This window comes from Haplochromis burtoni, unplaced genomic scaffold, assembly GCF_018398535.1.
Source record: "Haplochromis burtoni strain Fernald_Lab_line unplaced genomic scaffold, NCSU_Asbu1 Contig_342, whole genome shotgun sequence".
NCBI lineage: Eukaryota > Metazoa > Chordata > Actinopteri > Cichliformes > Cichlidae > Haplochromis > Haplochromis burtoni.
In genome coordinates this window covers 106,362-124,458 of record NW_024582703.1, presented here as the reverse complement: position 1 = coordinate 124,458, position 18,097 = coordinate 106,362, and the positions used below count along the sequence as shown (strand labels likewise).

Sequence of the window (18,097 nt, the reverse complement as noted above, 5' to 3'; positions counted from 1 at the left end):
GCCGACATATCCTCAGCATAACCATGTATAATATCCACAAAACTTAAAAAGAGGTTATACACACACAATACAGTAATATTATGTTGAAGCACAGTACGTATCACTCCGCCAGGCTCCTGACTACGATAGCTGTAATGCTCCGACAATCCATCAAGCGGTGCGGCTTCGTAGCTTAGCAAACTCGTAGTAAAACATTTGACAGATTTTCGAGCGCTGTGTACGACATAAAATCGTTTCGAGGTCAGTAAACACAACCAGAATTCAAACATAAGGCACACAGGATTATAAGGGGCACTGTCGATTTTCAGAAAAATCAAAGGATTGATTTTAAGTGTGCCATATTTTCCAAAAAAAAAGGTAATAACAACGGCCCGCTAGCATGCTCTACCAAAAATAGTGCTTTGTTGTGTATCTGACGGACGAAAGCCAAACCAGTTCCACACCACTGAAGTTGCAGCATTTTTAAAAACCAATTCTGGTTCATCCATTTCATTCAACGATCTACTTTTGCCCTTCTCATTCTCCGTCGCCGCCATGCTTTTTCCGCCATGTGCGTATGAAAACAAAGGCACTGCGCATGTGCGTTTTAGCCATATTCTATCGCGATATTTCATTTTCCTATCGTTGCCCAACATTATACCGGTATTACCGTGAAAGGTATGATATGGCCCCGCCCTAGTTACAGCAGTTTTCTGACATTCTTCAACTGAGTTACAAGAGCTGATAAACGCAAATAAACGAGGGCACAGGAGATCTGTATGGCATGTCACTGAAGCAATATCTAGAGCAGGGCTGCCCAATCCCAGTCCTCGAGAGCTACTATCCTGCAGCTTTTAGATGCATCCCTACTCCAACACAGCTGAATCAACTGGTTTGATTACCTCTTCAGCATGCCATCATGTTTGGCAAAGGCCTGATAACAAGCCATTCATTTGATTCAGGTGTGTGGGAACAAGGATGCATCTGAAAGCTGCAGGACGGTAGCTCTCGAGGACCGGGATTGGGCAGCCCTGATCTAGAAAAACACAGGCTGCTCTATAACAAGGCGTGTTAGCTGATGCTTGCCTTCATAGCACTGGTTGGGTTTGTGCTGATGTTGCAGACACAGGAGTTGTTCCACATGGAGGGCTATTAGATTAAAAAATGGTTGTTTAAGCATGTTGACTCTAGAGGAAGAGGGTTAGAGAAGAAGGCACATTAGGCTGTCCAAGGTTAGATCTAGGGCATGATGGGAGTTCATTCAATACACTGAGTTCAAGATTTAGTAAGTGGAGCATAATAGCATGTGAGCACAATCCCCATATTGAGCTGATACATGTGGTTACCAAGATTGGGCTGTTTTCTAAACACAGGAACAGTCAGTTCATTTCAATGTAATGTCCTATAGACCAAGAGCTGCACAGTTTAGAGCAAGATCACAAACTAAGAGATGATATTCTGCTATAGATAATTTACTAGCAGGACAGACATAGTTTGTCTATTCTGATCAGAACAACATATAAAGATATGTTAAATGTAGACGTACAGTGCAGTGTGGCAGACAGTCATTATAATGGACCAAGGCTTCAGTAACTGACTATTCATAAGCCTGGTTGCCTAAAACAAAAGCTTAAAGATGTCGTTTGTGTTAGCTTTGTAAAATATTTCCAAATTTCAAGGCAAGAAATGGACTCAACAAAACAAATGAGCCATTTATTGAGGCTGAAGAAAACATGCAAAATAAAAGAGCAAAAGAGAACTAAGACCAAACTAAACAATAACCCAGACTGGGAAAACTAAAACTGACCAAAACTAACTAACACTAAAACTGAACACAGAACATGAAAACCTGGATTCATGGATCCCTGATAAGCAGACATCCTGACAATGAACAAAGGGAAATTAACGCAATATATACACAGAGGGGTGACGAGGGATATGGAAACACAGGGGGAACACTCTCGGGGAACACTCTCAGAACAGATATAACGACATGGGGGAAGCAAAACTAAACACACCGAACACAGGATGAGAGACTCTCAAAATAAAACAGAAAACAGTGAAATGCAGACTAAGACACACGGCTTGACACAGGCCAGAGGAAAGAAACAGACAGACAGAACAGAGAGAGGGTGAGAGAGCGAGGGACACCGAGAGGGCAAGAGACGTGAGGGGCTGGGGAGAACACACATGGATGCACATGACACACAGGGGACACAAGGAATAAAATAAGGAATAAAAAAAGGAGACGAAACACACGGACATGACTAACACCTGGAGAACGAGGAAGCAAGAGACATGGAGGGAAACCAAACTCAGACATGACTGAGGAAACATACACAGAGGACATGACAGACTCTCACAGGGGACACAGGGATGAGACAGACAAGAAAACATGAACCAGATATTACAAATAAACTAAACTGTAGAAAGCTAAACCAGTACAACTCAAAGAATCACAAACATACAATAAACTCAAAACGCTGGGTCCAATGACCCATGACCATGACACACTACTCGGGCACGCAAAATTAAACGTTGCAGTTCTGGGATTCAGGAGTGTGGGTTTAAGGATCAAACTGGAAATGTCATGCAAGAGCAGAGTGTTGTTGTTCGATTCCTCACTAGCAACACAGTAAAAATATTGCATGGTGCATTCATAAATTCCCTTTGGAATTTAGTAGCTCTCCTGTTATATCTCCGTTTCATTAGGTGTTCATCATGTGTTTGTAAAGTTGCCACAACATGAGTTTACGGTTCAGCCAACACAAGTCAATACAGAGTAGTTCCGGAGAAGAGCTGCTGACGGTGTGATCTTTAACAGGAGTGTTTCCCAGTGGAGGGGTAGAGCTCACACTTTCAAGGGAATTGAACAAAATCATATTTTTCTGAATTTAATGAAAGAAAATAAAAATAAACATAATCCACAACGTTCTGCTATTTATTTAAGCAGATCAGAACTTGAGAATTCAGATAACATCATGAAATGTTAATTTACTGGAAGGCTGCACTTTCTATGAGAATTTGAAGGGTACCTCAGATCTAAATCATGGATGGGAAGTTCATCTTATTGTGTCTTCTTTCTCTTATCTCCCTCCGTATGTCACTTCCTGTCTTTGTGTACTGCTGGGACAAACAGATCCCTGTTTGACTGGTTGCCTCTCTCAGCACCTCCCTGTTGAATAAAACATGTGCACCTCATGCTGCTGCTCTATGCTGCTTGCAAATTTATTCTCCCTTCTTTTTCTTAGCAGATGTATCTCAGTTCATTTGCTGTCTGCTCTCTCTTCCTGCTCCTCCTCCTCAGTGAGTTTCCCTTCCCCTTGTTTCTCTCTCTTTTCTACTCCCTGCTTCTTCCCTCCTCCATCTAATAACGCTTGCTTTCCCAGGTAATCGGCATTGAACCAAGCAATTCCCCCTCTCATGCTCGAACTGTGAGTGGTTGACTGCGCTGAGCACGCTCCCAAAGCGCTCTAGGCAACACCTCCCCCCATCCTTTCAGTCTGTACAGTACAGGCAGAAGAAGCAGAAGAAGTGTGCAAGAGCACGCTGTTGTCTTTGCTGCTACCCACCACATTAGCATATAGAGACAGGAGGGATGAGCTTTCATAAAGAGAAAAAGCGAAGAGAGAGGAAACACTGTACAACAAAGGCAGAATAGAAATTGGGGAGGGTAAGTAAGTTGCCCCCAAAGTGTTTTCTGTCACACCTCAAATGACAGCCCCCATGGGGTGAGGCATGTCCGCAGCAGTAGCGACCCTCCAGATGGCATCAGGATGAAACCAGCCCCTCTGTCCCGGGTATAGCAACACATGGAGCTTGGCCTCTTTTGGGATTACATCAATGGACGAATCCAGCAATATTCGCAACCTGTGCCCAGAGAAAGGTAAGATACGCAAACAGTCCCAGATTCATACTTTCTTTGCATGCACCAGCTTTGAAGAAGTAATCTTCCAGGATGAAGAGCGCCTCGTGCATGAGGGGTTAAAGAGAAGGAGGCGTGACAGAGAGTTTCTCCTCACATTTAACCCACTGACTCATCCTGCTCACTTCTGGTGAAAACACAGCATGTGACTTCAGCATGTGTCTGGTTTTGTCAGACATATCACCTTCTTGACTTTGTCACTCTAAACACCTGGCCTTATAAATACTCGTTTCTTTCTCAGCTTGATTGGATGAGGCTGTGAAATCGAATGCTTTCCCTTTTTGTGAGGTTTAGGAACCTTTGAGATCCTCGCTCGAACCTGAGTGAGGATGAGGGCAGACAGAGATGAGGGAGGAGATGCGAGCAGATGAAATCCTCTATCTTTGACAACTCCTCATTACTGCTTCCCGCCTCCTCCTTCCCCTTTTCTCCTTTCTCTCCTCTTCTCCTGCTCTTGCTAGCATTCCCTTAAGCCCCAGTAACCATAGAACAACTCATTAGTGTTGGATCACCTTGGCTCTCAGAAGCAGGGAAACCTAAAGACCAAACAAGCACTATAATGAGAATTTCACAAAGCCATGAGGTGCAGCTATAATCCCTACCCCACATCTCCATGCTGGGGTGTGCAGGCATGTAGCAGGGACAGCTCGACCCTGATCTGGCCTGGTCCACTACTTTGTACGACTACAATTAACACCTACAGTTTCTTTTTTTGAAAGAACATCTATGGTTCATCTATGGTTGCTTTTCAAAGGGTTTTTAATAATTCACAACTTTGTGTTCGTATTATTTAATTCTTTATGCTTGTTTCTGATTCAGTCGTCCCTATTTATCCTGGCTTGGCACCGACGTTAGGAGTATACTGACCAGTTTTTGAAAGCCTGAATGTGAATTTCAGGATCAACTTTTACTGGTATTTCTGGAAGGTAAAAGCACATAGGAAGCACAGCAGTTTACCACTTTATGTTAAAGATGGAGTCACTGAGTGCTGAGCAGAAAAGCCACAAATCTCCTGTGGTATCAGCATCAGCACAGAAACACTTTTTGTGCTGATGGCATAGGGTTTCATAGCTCCTATAGGTATAATGTGCGGTTGCCCAGGGCGGCATCGTGGTGGGGGGCGGCATCACGGGCATCGGCAAATTTTTTTTTTTTACTCGTACTCATGCTGCCCCGACATCATGCCAGCGCATATTGGGAATGGCATAGGCACCGATCGGTTTTCTATCGCCCATTTGCTGGGAGTAAGGGCGCCCTCCGTTTGCGAGGTGCGCCTGCTGCTTGCGGCACAGGGAGGAGAGGGCGGGGCGGCGGGGGATTCTCTGGCTGGCTGGAGCAGCATCTAATAACCAACTCGCAAAATAAAACAAAATAAAAACAAACCAACAAACATGAAAACACCAGACATCATGATACAGACTTATAATTTGCACCGATGTTTTTTGAAATTCTATATGCGAAAAGTGAGCGCGAGAGCCTTCGGTGCGCCTGCTCGCTGCTGAAGTAAACTTTATTGTCATCTCCGCTACAGTCCAGTATATAGAGAGACGAGACGACGAGGCTCCAGTTACAGCAGTGCAAGTAAACAAACAATAAATATAAGAAGAGTAAGAAAATAAATATACACTTTAGGACTCGGGGTAAAGGGATCAATAACAATTTAAAATTTATAATTTACAGTTTGATGATTTAAAGTCTCACACACAACCCGTCGAAAGGGGGGGGGGGCGGCTGCTTCCAAATAGAGCACATTTCATTCATAATGTATGTAAATCCAAGCCCATTATGTATTCATGATCTGAATCCTGGGTTGTGTGAAATCCCAGAAAACTAAAGTGAATCTGTGAACTAAGGTGTAGGTCTATTAGGTTATGTTGTGGGATCCTCGAGTTGGGGATTTGTGTTCATACTGTAGTGCAAAATTAAAACCAATGGAAGATGGACAAGAAAAGTTCAAAGCCATCAGGTGCTGAGTTTAGAAAAAAGAAAAAAGAAGAGGAGGAGAAACAAGCAAAAGATACAGGTGAGCAGACGTGTTATTGGATAATGGCAGGCCATGTATCCTGAAACAATCCGAATCAGAATACTTTATTAATCCCTAAGGAAATTATGTGGGTTACAGTTGCTCCAAGAAGAAATAGTAAAAATAGTAACAGTAACAGACTAAACTCCAAACATACATTATGTTACAGATTTGACACATTTAAGAAATAGCACTAATATATACAGATAACTCAATTATAAATATCAAGGATTAACAGAGGTGATTATAAATAAATATTCAATAAATTGACAAGAAACAGGCATCTCTGAAAACGTTAGAGCACTTGTGCAAATATGTGATGTCTTGATAAATCAAGCAGATATTTGAAGTTTACGCAGCTACATTATGGCATGAAAGTATCTTAAAAGTTTATTTTGTGACCCAGAAAGACCAAATATTTCAAACTCCGCCACTCTGTGTTCCTCCGCCACTGCCTCGTTTGAGTTTTGGACAAATGGATTCTGGGATATTGCATTTCGTCATTTCGAGCTGATTGGAGACCAAAACAGCCAATCAGATTTTTTTGCATCCAAGTCTGTGATTGGCTGGTTGTGTGGCACGAATATAACGGTGTACAGAAAGAGTTGAGCGCGCACAGGCAGAAATGTTGAGAGCGCGAGCAACACATTGCGAGCGAGCGCAAATGCAAAAACTGAGCGAGAGGGGCTGCTATTGTGTGTGTGTGTATGGATAATAGCAAACACTGAAATACATTTTTTGCACGCAGCAATGAATTTTGTTCACTCAAATTTAGCTTTTCTTCGCTCAAAATAAATTTCTCCTCAAAAAGCAACACTTGCACCTGCAATTTTCTTTTACGTGCGCTCAGAAAAATGGCATAAAAATAACGCCATATTTAGTGCGTTTTCTCTTTTTAAATAACCAACTGTGTTTTTTACACTTCAGTCACTCATGTCAAAGTTTATCTCAGGACCCGTCCACTCCACTTGTCACTGATATTACTGAATATCTCTGACGCCATAACAGGAAGCTGTAGAGGATGTTTCAAGATCACAGTGCCATTTATACACTGTGTTCTAGAAATAAAGATAATAAAAATAAAGACACGTAATAAACTATTTGTCAGTGGGTGGCTGTTCCCTCAGGCATAAATGCAATTCTATATTCTATGAATGATAATGACTCTTTGGGATTGTGCTGTGTGGATTTAAAATACCTGACACTGTAAATGAAATCTATTTCTGAGCATGTGGAAAAGGAAGTATGCAAACTTCTTATTATTCAGATCTTCCTGCATAATATTCTGAATGATGACTCAGTATTGGTAGTTAGACGTGAACTCTATTCATTATTATTAATATGTGACTCTGGTGATTCAATTCAATTTTATTTATATAGCGCTAAATCACAACAACAGTCGCCTCAAGGAGCTTTATATTGCACAGTAGATCATACAATAATACATACAGAGAAAAACACAACAATCATATGACCCCCTATGAGCAAGCACTTTGACGACAGGGGGAAGGAAAAACTCCCTTTTAACAGGAAGAAACCTCCGGCAGAACTAGGCTCAGGGAGGGGCGGGGCCTTATGTTGGTTATTGTCCTGGTTATTACTCAAGACATAGTTGTGATAGCCACTTGCACAAATGATCAGGTTAGGGCTTTTTGTTTGTTTGTTTGTTTGTGTGTGTGTGTGTGTGTGTTTAAAAAATGATTAATACCTTGGTTTACTTGCGTAAAACCAAGGCATGTAATGCATAACATTTCTGCTAGGCCATCGCCAATTTGCATAAAAAATGTTTGGAACCAAAAATCGACTGAAGTCCGAAACAACGTTTGAACAAAAATATCTCAAAGATATTTTTAAAGATAAAAGCCTGACGTTTTCACCGATGACTTTCAACAATAAGGGTGTAATCAAATTGAATCATCATCTCAGACAAATACATCAAACAGTGTCTGAGTATTGGTTAGTTTAAACATGAGAAAACTCCAGCACTTCTGCAAGGTCTCTGATTTGAGCACACAATAATGAAAAACTTCAAAATGAAAACCCAATTAGCAACAATTTCTGTAGTTGAATTATTCTTGTGCATCTCAGACACCAAAAACAAGTTTTGAAACCTAAGCTGATAAGAAATCTGTTTGTTTGTTTGATTTTTAATTAATCAATGTAATTTCTGAACAATGAAAATTAAATGAAATACAACGAAATACTTGTTGTGTCTCTGACAGTTGCTGCTTCCTAACCCTCACTAGGCTCTTTGACCTAAGGTTGGCTGCTAGCACTGGCATCAATAAGGGTGTAATATGGACGTATTTATTTTCCAGTGGTCATCATAATTTAATGTTTATGCATTTATTTATATCATGGAATACATGAACAATTTAATGCATGGGAAAATATGATTATATGATAATATCTGAAAGTATAAAGTACTGGTTTTGAACCCAGCTGCTGCTTTTCTTTATACCATGTGACCTTTAGTCTGATTTGGCTGAATAGAATAAACACATTGTGGTTTAGGAGGAAGTTAAGGTCACCTACTAACTGGAATGTTGGACTTTGGATCCCTGTATACTCCAGTCTGCGTGCCAAAGAGCCTCAGGCAAGATGCTAATCCCAAGTTGCTCTCCAATGCATGTACTAGAGTATGGATGACTGTTAGCTAGAAAGCACAGAAAATGTGCTTGTATGAATGGGGGTGAATGAGGTTGAAAGCACACTGAGTGCTGCATAAGTACCTCTCTGTCATACCCAAATACAGTGCGCTGTAAAATTTGGGGGACAAATATGCAGATCTTGGAGTTTTGCTTCTACACACCACCACAGTGAACTGTAAATCCAACAATATGTGATTGAAACTGAGACTTTTAGCTTTATTTCAAGAGATTTTAGAAACATTTTTCAATAGTTTCATTAGAAAAGCACAGTATGAACCCACAGACATCACCAAATACTGTGTTTCTCCCAGAGGTCGGAAGTAACAAAGTACAAGTACTTCATTAGTATACTTAACTTTTTTTTTCAGGTATCTGCACGTTACTTGAGTACTTATTTTTAGGACAACTTTTTACTTTTACTCCCTCCATTTTTACACAATTATTTACATAAATGTAGTACTTTCTACTTTCTGGTTACTTTTGGTTTAAGACATTTATTATTTTGCGTCACTTCCGATCTTCAAACCACAATTTGAATCTGAACAGAGGGAACCATACCACGACTGATGGTGTGACGCAGACGATGCAGAGACGAAAGATGCAAAGCACAAGCAGGAGTATGGCATAAGACATGTCTGTCACAGTGAATAGTACAGTACTCCTGGAGAATGCAGTGTGAGTACACAGATAATACAGTAACTGCTGACATTCAAGAAATCCCCATTTGCTGTAAGAGGAGTCATTTTTTTATTGTTATGAGTTATCTTATGTTCTCCTTTCATAGGTTTGTAGTGTTTGTAATACTCAGAGTGTCTTCAAAGCATGTTAGCAAGGCTAAGCTAAGGCTAACCCTGTAATGAAACTGAAAAAAAAAATTACAATGGTAATTATATTATAGCAATTTAAAAGTAAAATACTATTTTTTATGTTAAAACTACCAATAGTTTTAAAGTTGTTACGTTTAATCAAAATGGTTTGTCCAGTAATTTGAATGTTGGCAAACGTCACAAACAGGAGACATTTATTCTGCAGTGAAACACCAATAACAGTTTTCATAGCACAGAAGATGTCATGGTCCTGCGACCATGACTCAGTGACTTTATGTTTATGTACTTATTGTTATTACTTTCATTATTATTCATGGCTGTTTTGGGATGGTTTGTGTTTGGGATTTTAGACACTGGGTTCTGGGTTTGTGCTCCCTCTGTTGGTCCCTGGTGTTAGTGTTCCCCTGTCTCGTCAGGTTAATCAGGTCCAGCTGTTTCCCCCACCTGTGTGTGATTTCCCAGTGTCTCTTTGTGTATTTATAGTGTGTGATTTCCTCTGCTCCTCGTCGCGTCGTCTGTGTACATACCCTGTGTTCATCCTCTGTGTTATCCTGCGTACTCTGCATCTACCCTGTGAAATCCTCTGCGTGCTCTCCCTGCTGTTCTCCCTTCGTGTTCAGGTTTGCCACTCCTTTGTGTAGTTTCACCCAGTTTAGTTCATCCGTAGTTCTGTTTTGCCATTTCCTCTTTATGTTTGTTATTATCATTAAATCACCCTCACACCTGAATAAGTGCTGCACTTTGAGTCCTCCTTCCACTCTCCACACGGCCGCTGCCCCGGACCGTGACAGAAGACCCCACGGGGCCTTTATGGCCTCCTGACAGTGTTTTTAGCTTTCTCTTAAATATGGGTAAAAACCCCTGTAGGATGAAACACTTTCCACATCAGGCATTATAACTGATATACACCTAGGAAATATTTGTCATACAATTCATTATTTCATTCAAACATTAATTGCAGGTTTTTGTTACCAAACACAAAAGTGAGTTCTTTTGTCTAAAAATCCCCCACAGCCACCGAGAGAAGGGAAGATGTGGCCAAATGAGACAAGGTGGAATTCTTTTTCCTGGCTGTGGAGATGATTATAAGAATCATGAAAGACCAACGAGGAGGAAGCAGTGAAAATAACCGTATATGTACCTACAGATTTATTTTCAAAGTTACAGCAATAAAAGATGGTCATATCTATTAATATATCTTAAGGGCAAATTTTGATCTTTATTATTTATGAGTAATTAATGTCCTATGTGCCAAAAGTGCATTATAATACAGTTTTAATAATTGTGAATATATTTGTTACTTATAAACAGGAAATGACATCTAGAGTAGTTTTATCGTGGTGTGTGGATGGAGCGGACTCGAACACAGATCTCCTTTTGCAATGAGACAGTGAATTTATTTACAGTGTGAAATAATAACAGTTCAGTGTGAAATCCTGCGGCCGTGGCTCCCCGTGGTCAATTCACCCGGCTCACGATGGCAAAAAAGGCGACACTCCGTGCGTTAATTCCCCACTCGTGATTCAGCTCCAGTGTTCTCCTCTCCACCTCCTGGTACGAAAGACAAAAAGTGAGAAGCAAAAAAAAAAGAGTGAGAAGCAATCTGAAAGGGCATTTGAAAGAGCACACGATCTAAACACTAACGAGCTTAGTCTAATGATCCAGAGCTGACTGAAGCCTGGTCACAGCGTTAAATACATCGGGGTCTGACGGCGTATAATTCACGGCAGCTGGTGAGTGTTGATTAATCGCCGGTGTGCAGAAACTCCGAACGGAGCTACTTCCGGGTCGGCAGACCCGCCTCCTGGGAAGCGTGGCTTCCCAGGAGTTCCCAGTTTGTTATTTTGGATCCATCAAAATAACAAACATAAACGAGCAGGTCGCCCAGCAGGGCTGGTCAGACCATGACAGTATCCCCCCCTTAACGGGAGCCTCCCAGCGACCTACCAAACTTGTCTTGTCTTGTCAAACTTTCACCATGCCATCATCAAGAATCACAAACCGCGGCACCCAAGAGCGCTCTTCCGGACCATACCCTTCCCAATCCACCAAAAATTGAAAGTCCCTACAGGGACCCCTTGTATCCATAATATGTGTTATGGAATAAGCTGGTGCGCCGTCGATAATCCGGGGGAGATGGTGGGGCCCTGGAGGGTGGGCATAATGGGCTGGTCTGGACCGGTTTCACCTGAGACACATGAAACACATTGTGAATACGCATATTGCGAGGGAGGGTTAAATGCACAGTCACAGGATTAAGGACTTCTTGCACAGGAAACGGACTGACGAATCTAGGAGCTAGCTTCTTAGACTCAGTCCGCAGCGGGATTTGTTTAGAGGAGAGACATACCTGCTGCCCGACATGGTAAACGGGAGCCGGAACGCGACGACGGTCTGCCAGCTTCTTATTCTGCTCCACTGTCCTGAGCAATGCTGCCCTGGTAGTCTGCCATGCCTGCCGGCAACGTCGCATGTGATGTTGCTGATGTCACTGATGGAACTGCCAACTCACCCTCAGTGATGGAAAGGAGCGGGGGTTGGTATTCCAAGGACGCCTCGAAGGGAGACACCCCCGTGGCCGTCGAGGTGCTAGCATTGTGGGCATACTCCACCCAGGCCAACTGCTTGCTCCAGAACTGGTTGGAGGAGGCAACGCACCGCAACATGGCTTCCAGCTTTTGGTTGGCCCTTTCTGCCAGGCCATTAGTCTGAGGGTGAAAACCAGACGACAAACTGACTCGGGCCCCCAGCTCAGAACAAAATTCCCTCCACACCTGGGAGGTGAACTGGGGACCCCGATCAGAGACAACATCTTGAGGAATGCCATGTAGCCGGAACACATGTTGTGTGAGCAGCTGAGCCGTCTCCAAGGCAGAGGGAAGTTTGGGCAAGGCCACAAAATGTGCTGCCTTGGAGAAGTGGTCAATGATGGTGAGTATGGTAGTATTACCTGCTGACGGCGGCAGTCCAGTGACGAAATCAATGTGCGACCATGCGTGTTTAGGGACGGGGAGCGGTCGCAGGTGGCCCGACGGTGGGGAGCTTGGCACCTTGTTTTGAGCACAAATAGGGCAGGTCGCCACATATTCCCGGACGTCTTTGGCGAGGGAGGGCCACCAAAACAGACGCTGGAGGAAGCTAAGGGTGCGATATACACCTGGATGGCAGGAGAAGTTTGCCGTATGTGCCTAATGGATCACCTTGCCCCGAACGGCCGCAGGGACATACTGTCGGCCAGCCGGGCCTGACCCAGGGTCAGGATTCTGCTGCAGGGCGTTTCTGATCAGCCTCTCGATCTCCCAGGTGACTGCCCCGACGATACAGGAAGCAGGAAGGATGGGTTTGTCCTTGTTCTCTACATCCTTCACCGATGAAAATTGATGTGAGAGGGCATCGGGTTAAGTGTTGCGTGAGCCTGGCCTGTAAGTGATCACAAGGTTGAAACGGGTGAAAAACAAGGCCCACCTGGCTTGTCTGGCGTTGAGGCATTTAGCCACTTGAAGGTAGGCCAGGTTCTTGTGATCTGTCCAAACGAGAAGTGGGTGCTCGCTCCCCTCCAGCCAGTGACGCCACTCCTCAAAGGCCAGTTTGATAGCAAACAGCTCTCGATCCCCCACATCATAGTTTCGCTCGGCCTGAGACAGACGACGTGAGAAGAAGGCACACGGATGTTATTTACCTTCCAATCGCTGTGAGAGGACCGCCCCCACACCAGAGTCCGTGGCATCCACCTCCACCACGAATGGTTGAGTAAGGTCCGCCTGGATGAGAACAGGCGCAGAAGAAAACAGGCGTTTCAGCTGGTCGAAGGCCTGCTGCACCGCCGGTGACCACAGGAACTGCTGTTTGGGAGAGGTGAGGTGAGTTAAAGGGGACACCACTTTACTGAAATTGCGGATAAACCGTCGGTAAAAGTTAGCAAACCCCAGGAACTTCTGGACCGCTTTGCTGTTCCGGCCACTCCACCACCGCCTTAACCTTTGCAGGATCCGCCCTCAGCTGCTCCTGTTCCACAATAAAGCCCAAAAAAGAGACAGGCTTCACATGGAACTCACATTTTTCTCCCTTCAAACAGTCAATTCTCTAGTAGCCGCTACAGCACCAGATGCACGTGTTTAATGTGTTCTGCACGGGTTTTTGAGAAAATGAGGATGTCGTCTAGATAGACAAAACCAAAGTGGTTAATGAAGTCCCGAAGGACATCATTCACCATGGCCTGGAACACAGCTGGAGCATTGATGAGGCCAAATGGCATAACGAGATACTCAAAATGCCCCAGGTGAGTGTTGAATGCTGTCTTCCACTCACCCACACGACTTTAAACATTGCTCGTGGCATTTAACACTCCATCCTGTCACGCAGCCAGTCAATCTGGGGGTTGTGCTGCTCTAGCCATGGATAACCTAATACCAGAGGAGTTTCAGGGGCTTTGAATAAAAGCAGACCGATCTTCTCAACATGGTTGCCGGAGAGTATCAATTGGATCTCCTGAGTACGGTGTGTCACTTCGGCTAGTAATTTCCCATTCAAGGCTGAAACTCTTGAAGGTTCCTGTAGTGCAATTAATGGGATCTCTAACTCCCTAGCAAGTGCAATCGCCGGTGTGCAGAAACTCCGAACTGAGCTATAATAGGACCGGCGGACCCGCCTCCGGGGAAGCGCAGCTCCATCAAAATAAAAACAAACATAAACAATCAGGTCGCCCAGCAGGGCTGGTCAGATCATGACAGGTTTTCTTTTAGAGTCAGACAGTTTTGGCAGTAGCTGCCCAGTTATGGGTTAGATCATGTCTGACATTTTCTGTTCTTATTCATTTCTTTCATATTTTTTCAAACAGGCTCACACCTGCTGAGCGTTCCATTCTGCAGACTATGTAGAGACCATTGAGCCCATTTATGAAAGCAGCTGTCCTTTAGAGAGAGGCCAGTGTGCAGACAGGATGGCTAAAACTGTTTAAGACCAGCACCTTTGCATTTCCTCCACAGTAATGTGTGTACTTTTGTGACCTCTGGTTTTGTCTCTTGTGTTGCTCCAGCACACCTGTTTGTGGCTCTTTCTGCATTCAGTTTTGTAAAAACAGACTCTTTTGGCTTGAGATCAGTTAACTGACATGTCCGTGGAAGAATATCCTATTTCCTGAGATGCTTTTGAAGTATGCTTTGGGTCATTATCCATTTGCACTGTGAAGCACAGTGTGAGCAGTTTTGGCTGATAGATAGTAGTCCTGAACATGTCAGAATTCATCCAGTTGCTTCTATCAGCTGTCACAACAAACAGTAGTGGGCCCGCTCTACTGTGGGCTCTATGTTAGACAGATTATGTGGCATGCTTTGAATCATGAGCCATTCTTTTTGATACAACATTTCATCTATCTAAAGATGTTATTGAGTTTTATTTCAGGTATTTTATATGTTTTCTCCCTAATCTGACCTTCCTGGTCCTGAGTGTACTCAGTGATTTGCACCTTGTAAACTATGCATTTTTAATCTATTTCTAGAATGCAGAATCAAAATACAGTGGTCCCTCGCGATAACGCGGATCACCTTTTGTGGCCTTTGCATGCTTTTTCTTTCTTTCTTTTTTTTTTTTTACAGCACATTGTGTTCTGCGTTCTGATTGGCTGTAAACCATTGTCTTTTTTTTCTCTTTTTTTTCCCCTGTCCCATTTGGCTCTTTTGCCATCAGAATTATTGTCTTAAGGCGAAGAAAGATGCCCAACGGATTTGGAAATACGGAACAGACTTGAATGGGGAAAAGAAAGGGGAGAAAGAAAGAGGGAAAGAAAAACAGTGGGGAAGAGGGATGGGGATAAAGGGCAAAAAACAAAAACCAACAAAATAAGCAGACATAAAATATATATATCAATCACCTGGATCACCTGTTGAGAAAGAAAAAAAGAGCAGAAGAAGAAAAAAAAGAGCAACATAATAAACAACATCACGATGATCTATGGGAATATAACAGTAAATACTAAATATTAAACATTATTGTGCAGCACATAAGATCGACAGTGCACAGTGTGCTTTGAGGTGTAGTTTGTGTGTGTGAGCACCCGTGTGTACACCTGAGAGCATAAGCGCGCTTGTATTTAAAAGGTTCCTTCATGTAATGATCTGCTAGAGGGTGTGGGGAGCCACAGCCCCGTCCTCCAGGGCATGAAGCAGGTATGGAGGAGATCAAAACTCCAGACATCCAGAGGCCCTCAGAACACAAGAGACCAAGGAAGACCAGAGGGGCAGCCGCGCCACTGTCCCAGAAAGAGCTGAGGAGAGTCCCAGATGAGGGGTCACTCAGCAGCGGAGCAGAAGCCAGGGGGAGTTGCAGTGACGCGCCCGTGAGCTCTGCCGGCAGCCAGCTGTGCCAGAGTGACCGAGCCCCAGGCCAAGAGGCTGAGGGCAGCCCACCCCAAGCGAGCCCCAGGCTCCAGGCCCCGACAAGCAGCCACGAAGGAGTGAGCCGGTGTGTACCTGGATGCCCACCCCCAGACACAAAGAACCACGAACTCACCGATGTCTGAGGGCGTCTGCCACCGGCAGGGGAAGTGGTGGGGGGAGATAAGCCTCCATACCTTGGAGGGCCTGAGATGTCCCCAGAGAGGTGGCGTCTGATACCCAACCTGACATATAGACACAGACATACAGGCACACACAGATACAGACATCCATTCCCACCCTCATGCTCTCATATGCAATTACTCAACACTCACCCATTGTGGAGACAGACATAAAGAGACACTGTACACACAATCACACTCCCCAAGCGTACTCTATACCCCAGGTCTAGGTACCCTTGCCCCTGGAGGGGGAAATTGCACCCAGACCCAGGTAGTGTTACCCTTTTCCCTGGGCCAACAGGGAAAAGGGCAACTCAGTCATGAAGTGGCAGGTCTGGAATGATACGCTTCTCCTGATGGACAAGTCTGGGTTTAGCAGTTGCCAGTATGTGTCTAACTGCAAGTGTAACTGCAAGTGTACACTCTACCCAAGTGTAAAGGTTGGTGGAGGGGGGTTTATGGTGTGGAGCTGTGCTTCAGGAGTTGGCCCCTCTGTTCCAGTGACAGGAACCCTTCATTCTTCAGCATTCCAAGACATTTTAGACAGTTTCATGCTCCCAGCTTTGTGGGAACAGTTTGTGGATAGCCCTTTTCTGTTCAGACATAACTGTGGACCAGTGCACAAACCAAGGTCCGTAAAGACATGGATGTCAACTTGACTGGCCCCTTGAACCAGATAGAACAGCTTTGGGATGAATAAGAGCAGAACTGCAACCCAGGCCTTTTCCTCATATACATCTCCTTTTTAATCAGATTTTAGGAAATGTTTGAATTTCAAAGATAAACTGACATCCGTAAAACAGTCACATGCAATGAAATTGCATTTTATGAAATTAAGAGAGAGACCTTTTCCTGTTTGTTACAGCTGTAAAGTGGGCCTGAATGCATTCATTGAGCAGTGTGTATGTTCACTCAAGCTTCAACAACATCCTGCTCTGTCCTGTTGATTTGCCATCAACCAGAATGAAGTTGGCTTGCAATCACATCCATTACACAAATGCAGCTTGTGGATTTGGCAACACCACTAGCACATGTAAATTCAAAGTGCACAGAAAAGGTGCAGAGTTTAGTAAGTATCTTAAGTATAAGATACTTATATTTAGTTGCCAGTCCAATTAGAAAGCAAGAGGATCTAAGTATAAACACTTTATCCTCACAGGACAGCCAAGGCCAATCTAGATCTAGGGTAACATATAGATGTGTGACAAATTATATAACAAATATCAACTCTAGACCCTTCAGCATGGGAATGTGGTAGTTAGTTTTGCTTTTTTCATTCATTTTCACTGCTTTTCAATATAAAACTCATCTGGCTATGGGACTGGTCTCTTCCAAAATTAACACCCTTTGAATATTGTGGACTGATGTGCACAGCATTGTCATCATCAGAACACCAAATGAGGGAATATCTATGGCAAGTGTGAGGTTCCACTCCTCCAGCAGGATCAGTGTCAGGGAGCACCGAGACTGTCAACACGTCACACGAGACAAACTGGGTTAGGAAGGGCCTGCTGCTGCTGAGATGCAGAAAACGGTGTCTGTGTTAGCAGTTAATGTTTTTTACATGCTGTGTGACTGTAGCTCAGCAGGTAGATCTGTTATCTACTAAGGTCGGTGGTGCAATCGTTAGCTACTCCAGTCTGCATGGGCAAGATACCGACCCTAAGTTACACTCTGATAAAGCCATCAGAGTGTAATTCAACTTTGTGTTATATGAATATAATAATAAAATAATACGGGAATAAGATTAGAATACATAAATAAGAATATACATACATATGTGCACAATACTGCAAGCTAACCTGTTTATCCAGCACAAAGCTACGGAGTGTTTTCATGACTGATTAACAAAGTTAGTCTACGTCAGTTTGCAGGAGACTTCACAATGTGAAAATGTATAATTTATATAGAACATTTAAACATTATAATTTAATACAATACTTGAGATGTAATCAAAACACCTCCTATAGAGATCGACTATGTGAATGAAAATGATAACATTACATGTAATTTTTAAATTTTGTCACGGTGCGGCATGGCACACCGTGGAAGGAGTGGGGAAGGAGGACCCAGGCGCGGTACTCTGTGTATAAACAGTGCGTTTATTTACAGTGATGGAAACAATAACAGTAAATCCCC

General features: G+C 43.5%; 1 protein-coding gene across 2 annotated transcripts in view; it reads left to right on the top strand.

The window, feature by feature from the left end:
* The window catches only part of plch2a (phospholipase C, eta 2a), a 163,020-nt gene that overhangs the window by 51,800 nt on the left and 93,123 nt on the right, over positions 1-18,097 (top strand). The window contains exon 1 of one of the 2 annotated variants that reach the window (XM_014340215.2): positions 1,000-3,865. The exons of the other annotated variant lie outside the window; for it this stretch is intronic. Within the exon in view, the coding sequence (XP_014195701.2) occupies positions 3,823-3,865 (43 nt within the window). The 5' untranslated portion in view covers positions 1,000-3,822. Of the gene's footprint in view, positions 1-999; positions 3,866-18,097 lie in introns of those variants that run through there. 2 annotated transcript variants of the gene reach the window in all.